Source organism: Gobius niger, assembly GCF_951799975.1.
Source record: "Gobius niger genome assembly, chromosome: 11".
NCBI classification, from domain to species: domain Eukaryota; kingdom Metazoa; phylum Chordata; class Actinopteri; order Gobiiformes; family Gobiidae; genus Gobius; species Gobius niger.
Window position 1 is genome coordinate 11,343,655 of NC_136862.1, and position 13,044 is coordinate 11,356,698.

A 13,044-nucleotide genomic window follows, 5' to 3' on the forward strand; every position below is an offset into this window, starting at 1 on the left:
CACTACAGACAAAATACCAAAGATAGCAAGCTGTTTCTTATCGGAACATTTTGAGAAATACGTTTTTCAATTTTAAAATGTTAATATCAGGAAGCACATGTTTTTTTGTTGTTGTTGTTGTTGTTTTTTATACATGACTACGTAATGTCACTATAGTAAAATAAAAGATAGTTGTATAGCTTGTTTAATCAGCACAACAGTTTTCAGGAATTGCAGGAGGGTTTTCTGATCATCAATTACTCTTTAACACAATTAACTAACGCAATGTACCATGTTTCCAGCTAGATTAGGCAATCACAACATTAACAATGTCTAGACTTCTGATTAATCTAATGTTGTCCTCATTGAAAAAATCAATGCTTTTCTTCAGAAATAAGGACATTTTAAATGACCCCAAACTTTTGAGTGACTCCAAACTAGTGTTATATACAGTACTTGTTAAAGCATATTGAGCTAGAAAAAAAGTAACATTGCAACTTGCTGAAACATTAGCAAAATGTCTTATTACACTGACCTGCAGTAAGAAGCACACTTCTGTTGTAACAAATCATTACACAGTTGTCTGTCAAATAAATACAGAAATTAAATGCATTAAAGTAAATAAAGAAATAGTTTTTAAAAAATTGCTAAATTGGCTACAGTCTAGTTCACAGTGTTTTAGCTTGTGTCTGAGTCTGTGTGCTCGACCACCTCTCCTCCATGTACAGTGCAAGGGAATATTGCTTGCTAAGCGAGTGGTGGCCAGTGTGTTGCCATGACAACCCCCGAGCAGCTGTCAGTGTGGCTCGTGTAAGAATGACAAATGTTTTTTATTAGAGGGGCTTCAAATAGGTGGGATCCCCTCGCCTTCTCCTCCATAGAGATGCTTATCTGCTGCCGATCGCACCGCATGGCTGTGCCAATAACTGTGACCAGGACTAATTACCACGCAGGCCTCCTGCCATCATCACACACTTATTATTACCCACTCTGCCGGAGCTGGCACCAACCGGCGTGTGACATTTTCATACAGAGAACAATGTGGCGGCACATATGGTTGTGTTACGGTGGCGGCTCCAGTTTATTGAAGCCGGCCATGTTTTCCTCTCTGTGATTAAAGTCGATTGGAGACGCTACAGCCATGTGACTTTGAGTCCAAGGTTACATTGGGCCAGCTGTCTACAAAGAGCCACTCCTCTCACTGAACTGGGGGTAAACACACAGAAGGGACAGACTGAGTAGTTAGAGGTAGGCAATTGCCCCCAAAATTCATAACACCGTTTTATCAGAGCCTCGATCATATTTTCAGTTTATTTCTTTGCTCTTATTACATTTATGTTGACTTTAATACCGAGAGTAACACACTCACTCAAAGCAAGACAGGACTAACCAATACGAGGAGTGATGGAGGGAAAGTTCGATCACAATATAGTTTGATTTCTCTTCGTCATCTTAGACAAAAGCCCTAGAAGGCAGTGCACAGGTCAGACTGTGGAGGAAGCACATACATTGTAGCTGTAAAAGGCTTCTGTCTAGATTGAAGGTGTTGATAACTCCAGTATATTACTGAAACTCCAGTATATCACTGAAACTCCAGTATATCACTGAAACTCCAGTATATCACAAGTGTCACAGGAGGTCAAAGAGCTTCTGGGGCAGTGTTCTATTTCTCTGGGCGGCACGGTAGCACAGCGGCCCTAATACTGTAATACATGAAATTTCAAATGGTAAAGTTGGTGCATCATGCCCAAAAAAGGTACAGTATATGCCATTTCAGCTGGCACTCGCTATTTAGCACTTATCTTGATAAATGAACCCCTGAGTGAGTTGCATTAATTATTTGTCCAAAGTTGGCAGTAGATGATTGTAAATAACTTTTCTATTTCAAATGTCTGTTTTTCTGTACTCATTTATTCTCTGAGTAAGAGCTAAAGGAATGTGCAGGAACCCTAAAACACTGTTCCGTTCGCGATTCCGCATTGAAAAGCTGGGGAGGTAGTGGCTGCCAGTTGAGATCTGTCAGACAGGCAGAGCTGACTTTTTTTTTTTTTTATAATTGCTCCTGCTTAGCCATGATCTGCATTAGCATATGAAAGTTGACTCTTTTCCCCTGACTGGGAGCGCGTAGCTGTAAGCTAATTTGTTAGTCATTTTAGATGACAGAGAGTGGTTGTATCCCAGAGGTGCTCTTTCTCTCTTGATCTTTTAGTTTCTCTCTCTATCCCTCTGTCTCTTCTCTCCTCTGCTCATGTCTCAATTATGCAGAATATGAAAATGAAGCAGGCAGCGGCGCTGAGTGTTACTGCTAAGGCAGAGTCAAAGGCAGAGTCAGGCAGATGGTGCTCAGTGGTAGCAGGTCAAAGTGCTGCAGTTTGTGTCAGAGAAATCTTTCTCTTTGGTCCTTGTCTCACACTGACCTCCAGCGATGACACAGCAGCATACGGCTTTCTGGACTTTGTGAGAGCTTTGTAATAAACTCATAAATAAGGGTATTGTGTGCTGAGCCTCATCAGGCTGTGTCTGTGTCGGGCTGCAGTGCCTGGGTCTGAGTGAACAAAGAGTTTCCTTGCAGCTCTCTGTGGCTTATATGGGGATTAATTGAATCTATTGAGTGTGATCCACAGAAAGAGACTTGTGTTAGTGTCCAAGCAGCTGGGCGGGCCAGTGAGAGGAAGAGCCATGTGCTGATGGTCCAGCCACCTGGGCCCCACTGAAGCCATACTTACACATACCCAGATACAGCCAGGTGTGTGCTCCGGCCATTCTCATCCCAAAGGCTTCTCGCTCACTCATGGAACAGTGGCTGCTGTCTCTAGAGCTGAGTTAGTATGCAAAAGGCAAAGCGCCGAGGAGCAGCGAGAAACGCAGTGCACCGAGCGATCGTTATTATTGACCAGTGCTCCATGCAGCTGGATGCAGCGCAGACATGTTCACACTCATACGCTGTTACAATAGGCTTTCTTACACACATGGCAGCCATGTTTGATTTGACTGATAAAACAACACTGTGATGTCCTTGAAGTACACAAACATATAGCTCTGTTCTGAAGGCCTCCAGCCCTGAAGGAGCAGATTAAATATTGAGCATTTCTCCAGTGCACACAAAATAAAACTCCAATGAAATAAAAGAGTAAACTGTCATTGGCTGACAAATGGAAAGTAATGCACCAAGCACATGGGCCACGCGTGTTTTTTTTCCAGATTCTTGACCCTCTGCAGAGCCAGCCCTTTTGTCGCTCTGACAGTCTGTTTTAATGAAAGCTCTTCTCATTCAGAAACAAGCCCTGTAAAGCTCTAAAGCCTTCCAGGGTGACAGACTGCGTCCACAGGCGAGTTTGGTCTAATCAACAGAAGACAACCCACTTTTAAAACATCTGACAAACATTAACCTTGACTCAAAACCGTACCCTTGACTCTCTTAACGTGGGTTAGTTCAGGTAAAACCTAAAGATACCTGGTACATGGTTCCCCCATTGTAACTAGGTCAACACTTGCTCACAATAGCTCCCTCACTCCCTCCTCTGTGGATTCCTCCTTTCTCGTTCACTGTCCTCCCATTTGTCCATGTCATTCTGAATATCACACCTCCGGTAAACATGAGAACACCAAAACCATTGTGTTTTTCTGCAGGAATAGGTCTGTCCATGGAGGATGCAGTTTATTGATTTATGCTAAAAAATATAAATTATATTTTTTACGTACAGTCAAATGTGTCCAACAGCAGCTGAATTGAAACATTTTGTGAACGTTCGCAGGCTAGCTGTAAGCCTTCTCCCATCTTCATGCTTTCTTTCCACCTTCAAACTCAGCAAGGTCACTCGCTCAAAAGGTCAACCTTCTAAAGTGAAAGAATAGCCTAGTCTGTCTGTACTCTGCAACGGCACCCCAGAGTACGCCAATGCTCCGCTATGCTCCGACTTAGAGGTCCATATGCGACGGTGGGGGCGAGTGTCTCAGGCAGTAGAGTCTTATAACCAGAAGGTCGTTGAGTCCTTGGGCAAGACACTTGCCCAATGAGTGGGTGAATGATCGTGAATGGGTGACTAGTTCTTTCATGTAAAGCGCTTTGAGAGCCTAGAAAAGCATCATAATGATTGAGAACATTTATCATTAATGCAAGTGCATTAGATCTATGCTACACAGCAACATTCATTTGATAGTAGCTAAATTGGCCAACACACATTTTAAAGTAGGTTGTGATAACAGAAAAATGTGTTTGTCCGGTTGGCTACTTGCCTTCAGGTTTTAGGCCAGAACAGAGTGTGCAAATGTGTGTAGTCTAAGCAAAGCAACACTTATTCAATGAACGATATTAGTAGCTATTGTTGCCTCTTTCACATGGCGAACCTTATCTGAGTCTCGTTGCAAATACACTCAATAACATTAGACACATGGAACAACCAGCGGGCACCGGCGGCATATCACTCGTCCTAAACAGTCGAACCTACTTCTCTCCACTTTCCACCTGTGACGTACTCACCAATTAGCATAACATTAGCATGACATTTGCACAAGCGACCTGCGCAGCCACAGCGTATCAAAGAGCACTGTGATCTCCAGCTCTCCGCACTTAGTCTGGCGCAGGCAAAAAGGCAAACTAAAGAAGACTTTCCCCCAGAGAGGCACAGGAGAGCGATGAGCTACATGATAACGAGCCGTGTTCCCGCGCTGCGCAACACACATGGCTTGTCACGGCGCCTCGGAGCTAAACGCGCTGCAGCAGATGTTTGGTGACTACAATCGCACAGGGCCCTGTGCACCCACACTTGACTTGCAAATATTTGCAAAGAGAGGCTCCAATATTGGATTTCCTCGATTCTGTCCTCTTTGAATGCATACGGTTTGATTTGAATAAATATGCACTTTGCGCATTGGCATCGCAATGTTTGATTTGGAAAATGCTTCTGGATATGATGAAACAAGGAGAAAATGTCACAGTGTCATCAACATCTTTTTTTTTTCTGACCCATTTATTACTAGGCTATTATTGTTAATCAGATTTTGGTGAAAGAGTCAGTCAAAATAAATAATAAATAATTATTATAATGCAATATTCAATAAGTCTTTGCTTTTATTAAACTAAACTATTTCAGCACAGTTCTGTATATTCTTGTAAATAACCATGCATTTTTGAACTGACTTGACTTCTCGTGATCAGGATATTGTATCATCCAATACTGTCATAATGATAATATAATATTGTGCAGCCACAATGTAAACTAAGACTGTACCGTGTTTGTCATTGAAGATTTCTTATGGCGCGTCTCCATTGTGTTCTTTTGCAGTGTCCCGGTTTCTCATCACATCCACGGGCGCCCTGTACATTCACGATGTGCAGATGGAGGACGGCCTATACAACTACAGGTGCATGACACGGCATCGATACACAGGGGAGACCAGACAGAGCAATAGTGCCCGCCTCATTGTCTCAGGTAAGGATATTTGAAAGGAAAAAGTCCTTTGAAGTTACAGTTTTGTTGTTCTAACTGGGGAAATCTGGTAGCATACTGTGTTGAGCTGTGATCCTTGCTGCATGTTATTATTATGACTGTGGACAGAGGAACATATGGAAATAAAGTGCTGCTTGCAGAAACAGACAGTCTGAATCAAATGGAATGTGACAGAACAGAGCCACGAACGAAAAAGGGAATGACATGTGATAAAGGTCATTACAACTGTGCCAACACTGTGAGGGGGAAGGGCCTCGCATGGAAAACTTTACCCCTTTACCCAGTACATAAGCAAAACAAGTATAGATAAGGTCATACATATAATAAATATTGTGTGTATTGTGTGGAAGATTCTGTTTACTGTGCACATTTTAAACATGTCTTAAGAGCATTAAAAAATGACTTTATTATATCCTGATATTCCAGACCAATATGCATTTCAGAACATGTTTTCAGGGTGTAAACCAGAGAGTTGGCTAGCCTGGGAATACCCAGACTGCTGTGTGCGCTCGAATCATTGTGAACTGCACAACAGCCTGGAGACCATGACCGAAATTTTCGCGTGGATTTGGGAACCAATCACAGAACAAGGAGGGACGGCAAGACGATGACAGGCTATTCGACATACGGAAGCTTGTAGTTTGTTCACTAATGTTAAAACATTAAAAAAAAGTTTATTTACAGATCCAATATGACAGCAGCAACGCCATATTTTGATCAAGGTTTAGACCGTGTTCTAAATAGTTTAGCTCAAACGTTTACAGCAGGTATTTCATACATCATCTGATACGATTGGCTATTGATACATGCAGACGCATATGACAAACATTCGTAGTGCCCAATGAACGGCTCGTAAACCACACCTCTCCTTCGAGAAAATATAGCTTGTGATATTTTGTCCGGCAATAGCCAGGCTTAGAGTTCGCAGCATTTATAATAAGATCCCATGGACACAGCATATTTATTTATTTTGATGTTTGCAGGTGAAATCATATTGCCTAAATAATTAGCAATGGGCTACAGTAAATGCACGCGAGCATCACATGACTTCCGTGTAGATCCTCAGGAGGTGCAGCTCTTCCTGTCCCGTTGTTTCCCTATGAGTTACTAGCGGTGTCTTGTCCAAATAAATGAATAGCTTTTTTATTACATGAGATATATTATTCTAATCTTCTAATCTAAGGTGTAAAGCAGTTTTTGCTTATCTGTTGTTACTTCAGCAGGAGATTCAGATAAAGTTGTGGTTTTTTTTTGCTGTGTTTATCTATGGAACTCTCAATAGTGTGGACCCGGAAGTAGCTTGTTATTGTGTCACACTTAACCAACGTATTTGCTAAATAGCAATTTGATGTGTTGCAATACATTTTGCAGGATTAAAATAGGAAAATCCAGTTCTGTTTTAGGGCTAACCTTACGAAAGCTTTGCAAATGTTATTCTATTCTTATTACATATTGCATGCTTTACTAACACAACATCTTGCTGCCATTTTTCTACATTACCTTTCAAAAATCCGAACAAATGCAGAAAGTAAAACAAACAGAAAAGTGCCACTTCAAGTCTGTGCGTCTCCTCAACAGACCCCACCAACTCGGCGCCACACATCCTGGACAGCTTCGAGCGGCGGGAGGTCATGGCGTCCCATCGAGTGGAGCTGCCCTGCAAAGCCTCAGGCCACCCCGCGCCCAAGTACCGCTGGCTGAAGGACAACCGGCCGCTGGAGCCCGACTCCCGCTTTAGACAGAGTGTGACGGGGCTGCTCATAGAACGAGCCCAGCCCACTGACACCGGGACCTACGTGTGCGAGGTGTGGAACAGCTACGGGAACGCAGAGGTGGTGGGACGGCTGCTGGTCAAAGGTTTGTGCAACACTTGGAGCTAAACCCCATTTAAAAAGAGGTCGCAACTTTGAAAAGGGAAAAAAACAACATCTGAGAATTACTCTTTTTTACTATTTTCTACTATTTTGTTGTTCTTTTTTTATGTTAATGATCATTTCAAACACTGGATTTCCACAATATCCCATCATTTGACAAATAGTGCTCATAGCATGTAGGAGGTGCCTTCTGAAGTGTGTGATGTCTTGTTCCAGAGCCCCTGAAGGTGCAGGTGAGTCCACAGAAGGTGCGAGGCAGCGTGGGCAGCCAGGTGTCACTGTCCTGCAGAGTGAGCGGCTCGGAGGAGTACCAGTTGTCATGGTACCGGAACGGGGAGCTCATCTATCCCAGCAACAGCGTGCACATGACCGGCCAGAACAGGGAGAACCTGGTGATGGCAGGCATGGCCAAGAGCGACGGAGGAGCCTACCAGTGCTTCGCAAGACACGGGAAAATGTCCGCCCAAGATTATGTCCAAGTCATCCTGGAAGGTCAGAGCAATGTAGTGTATAAAACTGCCAATATTGACGTTACTTGGAGGGTGACTTACAAAAACTCAACTGCTACAATGCTTTTTGTGATGTTTAAGTATGCTTTATTTATGTGTTTTGACTTTTTTTTTTATAGTTAGTTAGGCCAGATCAAAGCTTAATGCTTAAATGTATAAAGCACAGTGAGTGAGTACTGTTTTTCAATATATTATAACCAGACCACTGCCTACAACTCTTGAATGCTGCGCCAAAACCACCAAGGAACCGCACTCTAGGGCTGTCACGATAAATACTATATCGACTTTCAATAAATAACAGATAAACAATATTTTTGTTGGGCTCAATATTTATCGTCAGAACATTTATTAGCATTTGCCCCCCTATTTTTTCTTCGTAAAACTTTGATTTTTAACTGAAGCAAACTTACCTATATTATATTTCATGTATATTGCATCTTTTGTGGTGTTTTAGGATATGATTATGCACATTTGGAACAAAGGTTTACTGTCATTTTTATGCCTGAGAGTTGACAGTATCTTGTATCGTTAGAGTCAATAATATCGTTTATCGCGATACTTTCCTGCCTCAATATATCGAACTTCAATATGTTATCGTGACAGACGTACCACACTCTATGATCGAGATTCACTTTTCAGACAGAGAAGCCCAAAATCACCTCACAGACAATCTGAAACCCCCACTGCAAATCAAAAGAGTAATATAAGTAATATCTAGCAGGAACTTTTAAAATCTAATTTGGTAATTTGTTTACTAAGCTATTTGATACAAAATTTACAAATATATGTGGTTTTCATTTAACAATTTTAGCAAATACTCTCAATACGACCCCCTAAGACTTTGTTCATTATAATTGGGATAGTGTAAACTATGGTTTAGTAATACATTGGTGGTACTTGGAAGATTAAATATGGACTTTTTAATGTATTTTTTTCCATTTCATACAGAAATTGATGTTGTTATTTTGATCATGGTTTATCGTCTAGTGTGTGTCCTGAAGATCGTTGAGAACCACTGCTTTATTGTGATACCACATGATTCAGATTGTAATAAACCTACTGTCTGTCTCGGTCTCAGATGGAACCCCTAAGATCCTGGCCTCATTCAGCGAGAAGGTCTACAACATCAATGAGTTTGTCTCACTGTCGTGCACTGTGAAGGGGACGCCCGAGCCCAGGGTGACGTGGACTCTGGACGAGGAGCCTGTGGTGCGGGACAGTCGCCACCGCATCTCTCACTACACCAACACCGAGGGCCACGCGGTCAGCCACCTCAACATCAGCCAAACACAGGTCCCGGACGGAGGGGTGTACCGCTGCATCTGTAACAACTCCGCCGGGACGGTTTCCTACCAGGCGCGAATAAACGTAAGAGGTGCTTGTCAGATCAACTTTTCCGACTCACCATCACATATACACAAGGACATGTCTTGATTCGTTTGGTCCAAATTCAGTCTAAAAAATGCTCAAGATTCATCAAGAATCTACCACTTCCTTCCAAATCTACCACTCGCTAAATCCTTCCTATTGGGACATTATTAGAGCAGAATTAGTTCTCTTTAAGGCAAGACACTGGGCATAAATCTATTTAAAACTTTCCTCTAGATTACGACATAGAAATTAGGGAAAATGTACAGTAAATTTGCTTTTAATTCATGTTTTCCCATAACACAATAATGCCTGTTTATAAACGTTAAAAAAAAAAAAGAAAAGAAAAAGGTTGATCATGGAAAGGCCCAGGTTGAAATTTATGGATTGGTTTTGTTGATGTATTAGATGCAAAATTTATTTCAGAGAGCACTTTGGAAATCTTTGGTTAGTTTTTTTTATTTGAATAAGCTGGTTATTAGCAGAGAAAATCTTTGTCTTGTTTTAGGGGTTTAAAGCTCAAAAAATTAATACATGCTTCTGGGGAGAAACACAAAAACAACAGAATCTTGTCTCAAGACTGGGCTTTGAATTAACAATTATCCCATATTATTCTGCGGAAAGTGACAGCAACTCAGCGCAGTAATTAAACACCTCATTGTGAAAGTTAGGCAAGTTTATACGTTAAGGGAGCGAATTGGCTCAAATAATTACTTTTGCCTTTTGAAAAATAGCTAAAGTGAAATGTGGTTGCCCCACTGTTCTTGCCACACAGCAGTTTTGCCGTAATGATCTGACTGTCTTGCTCTAAAGCCATTAGTATTTCAGCCATGCACTTGCACAGGCCTGGATGCTGCGCGCTGATCATTCTAATTTGATTGCGTTCATCCGTGCATGTTGTGAGGCTAAATACACTGATCCTGTAGCCCTCAAAGCATGGGCGCATGGATGTGAAATGCAGCCATGCAATGAAGACAAATCTCCACAGGTGCCTTCGCCGGGAAGTGTAATGACTGTTTCTCACGCCATTGGCTCCCTAATCGTGCAAAAGAGGATAGCAACCCAGGATGTGGGTTTAAAGTACACTACAGCGCTGAGTTAAACGGCTTTCTACTAGTTGTTAAAAGGCAGCCTGATAGTCAGTTTCCTGAAATAGACCTAGAGATATGGAAGTCGATTTGTCGGGCCTGTTAGTATTTCACAAGTGTCTGCAAGAGGCTCCCTGTGAGTAATGACTCTGGTAATATGTTCATGAGTGGAAAAGGAACCATTTCGCTCTAATGCTCGTCAGAGAGTCAGTCGTAGCCGGCACTGGAGGTGGGCACTTAAAGTCATTTTGTAAAGTAAAGCCATTTTCCATGTGTTATTCCCTCTACTGCCTGCAGAGAGCGCTCCTGGCCAATTTGAAACCCTGCCCAGCCCAGTTTTTCACTTCTTACTGTCATTATTTTGAATTAGAAAATGTGTATCAATCCATTTCGAAACCTAAAACACTTTAAAACGTCTTTCTTTATCACCAAAATGAATCAGGACATGTAAACACACAGTACAGTATTGTTTGTAACCGAAACCTAAAAATCAATTTAAGAGAGTTGTCCTTTCAATGTGTTCCCCAAGGGCCTGCCAGCATCAGACCAATGAAAAATCTCACTGCCATTGCTGGGCGGGACATGTACATCCACTGCCGGGTCATTGGCTACCCATATTATTCTATAAAGTGGTACAAGGACTCCAATTTGCTGCCATACAACCACCGCCAACGGGCCTTCGAGAACAACGGCACCCTGAAGCTATTCGACGTGCAGAAGGATGTGGACGAGGGAGAGTACACATGTAATGTCCTGGTCCAGCCTCAGCTCTCCACGCACCAGAGCGTCTATGTAACTGTGAAAGGTAAACAGCGCGACCACGGCCCCAGTTCATACCAGTTACAGATGCATTTTCATAAATTTGACTGGTGAAAACTCTTTTTGATAAGAATTTAACAGCATTGCAGTGGCTTTATGTGTGTGAATTCGCTTACTAAAGGGACATTGTTTACTATATGTCACGGTTTTTAACTAACTGTTATGCCCTGGGGTTGATGCAGTTGGTCAGGTCTAGGTTTAGCATCTTTATGTTCCCCAATAATGAGATTAGCTGACTGCCTGAACATCCTCAATGACCAGGTTATTCCAATGGGTAAGGAAAGCGCTTCTCTTTGGTCCTCCTGGCGGGGAGCTGACATTGCTGTTATACCACCCCCTGGTGGCCAGGGGTGACTCCAAAAGACACACGTAAACAGCATTTCTATGATGTCTTTTACCTTGTTTGCACTGCTTAAAAGCCCGGCTCCAGGAGTTTTTCTTTTTCTAAAAATTGCTATGACCCATGTGACAACGCTGTGCTATGTATCATATTTTTAACCGCGCTGGTAAATCTATGATTGACAGGCTCTGGCCTCTGGAGCACTTCTATCTTATATCTATGGGTCATACGGGCAATCGCAATGTCGTCACATCAATGGGTATGGAAGGCAATTCAGTGTTTTAAATAAATAATAGTAGGTCTATGAAGGGCAAAAACACTGTTCACAAACAGGGCATTGCTTCCTTATGCTGTAACAGATCAGTCATTTTATAAAACAATGTTAGACCTCGATGCATCAGCTGTTGCCAACCATTCATGAAAACATCCGGCGAAAATCGCAGAAGTAAACAACAACAGCGATCGCTCGTGATCAGGGCTGGACTGTATGAAAAAAATCGGCCCACTGGACACAAATCTTCGAACTTGTGGTGACATGCTCCGCCACTGCCCTTGGTGTCAAATAATAAATCAGTAAATGCCTTATTTAATCAAAACATGGATGAATCTTTTCATAGTTTTCTTTTTCTGCACCTTAAAATATATTTCTTGTTCCCCAGTGACCTTGTGTAATGGGATTCTCCATCATGGAACATAGGCCCCTGTCTTTTAAAGAGCTCTAGGACACCTATAAAGTCACATCACCACATATCTATATCAATGATATCTACATAGATCCACAGATGAAGAGGACAGTGTGTATCTGTGTCAGTGATAGCGCGGCAGCATCTCCATCATCCGGCCTGTTTATCCCGGGCTCATCTGAATATACAGCCCTGAGAGATGAGCCAGGCGATGATAACCTCAGATGGCTCTCTTCCCTCAATGACGTTGCATAATTTGAAGTGTGGAACGGGCAGCCCCCCCCCCCCTCTCTCACACAGGTCTTGGAGTGCTAACGAGTGCGCGAGGGGGAAATCACGCAGCGTAGACAAAGCTGCGGCGCCGCCATTCCACCTCGGCTAATTTGCCCGCCGGCTGCTTAGCATTCCAGCGCTGCCGAGAGGGAATCCCCAGGAGCCTATTATGCCTATTTTGTTGTGAATTAAATAAGCGCTGAAGTGCTGCTTATTCCGATGTTATTTAAAATCATTAATTTTCCGAAGCGTCAGGTTCTCACAGTGGCTAAAGTGCCCCCAGAGAGTGACGAGCACGTTATCTGTGTTGTTTTGAGAGGAAATTGAGTCTCAGTGAGTGTGACATGACAGTAGATTATTGCTTATCTTTGCAAAATCACAGCGTAATAGTTTTTGACAGGAAACTGACCAGAAGTTGTAGTAAACAGTAATGTATCTGAAATATACAGTTAATTTAACTAATGGATTAATGAGGCTTTTTATGTTCAAAGCCTGTTTCCCTTAACTAGTAGTAAAACAAGATCTTAAAAATAACTTGAAAGTACAAGTTTATGAGCAACAATAAAGAAATGTTCTGCTTTATTCTAGTGGTTCCAAAATGGGGATCTAGGGGCAGAGCAGGAGACAAAAGATTGAAAGAAATGTTGTTACTTTTTTGTTA

General features: G+C 42.2%; 1 protein-coding gene across 3 annotated transcripts in view; it reads left to right on the top strand.

Annotated features, from left to right (window-relative positions):
* Nucleotides 1–13,044, top strand: part of dscama (Down syndrome cell adhesion molecule a) — a 100,959-nt gene that overhangs the window by 61,503 nt on the left and 26,412 nt on the right. For all 3 annotated transcript variants that reach the window (XM_079565546.1, XM_079565548.1, XM_079565547.1), the window contains exons 4-8: nucleotides 5,265–5,411; nucleotides 7,008–7,286; nucleotides 7,520–7,795; nucleotides 8,891–9,187; nucleotides 10,798–11,073. In XM_079565546.1, coding sequence (XP_079421672.1) covers nucleotides 5,265–5,411; nucleotides 7,008–7,286; nucleotides 7,520–7,795; nucleotides 8,891–9,187; nucleotides 10,798–11,073 — 1,275 coding nt within the window. The remainder of the gene's footprint in view (nucleotides 1–5,264; nucleotides 5,412–7,007; nucleotides 7,287–7,519; nucleotides 7,796–8,890; nucleotides 9,188–10,797; nucleotides 11,074–13,044) is intronic.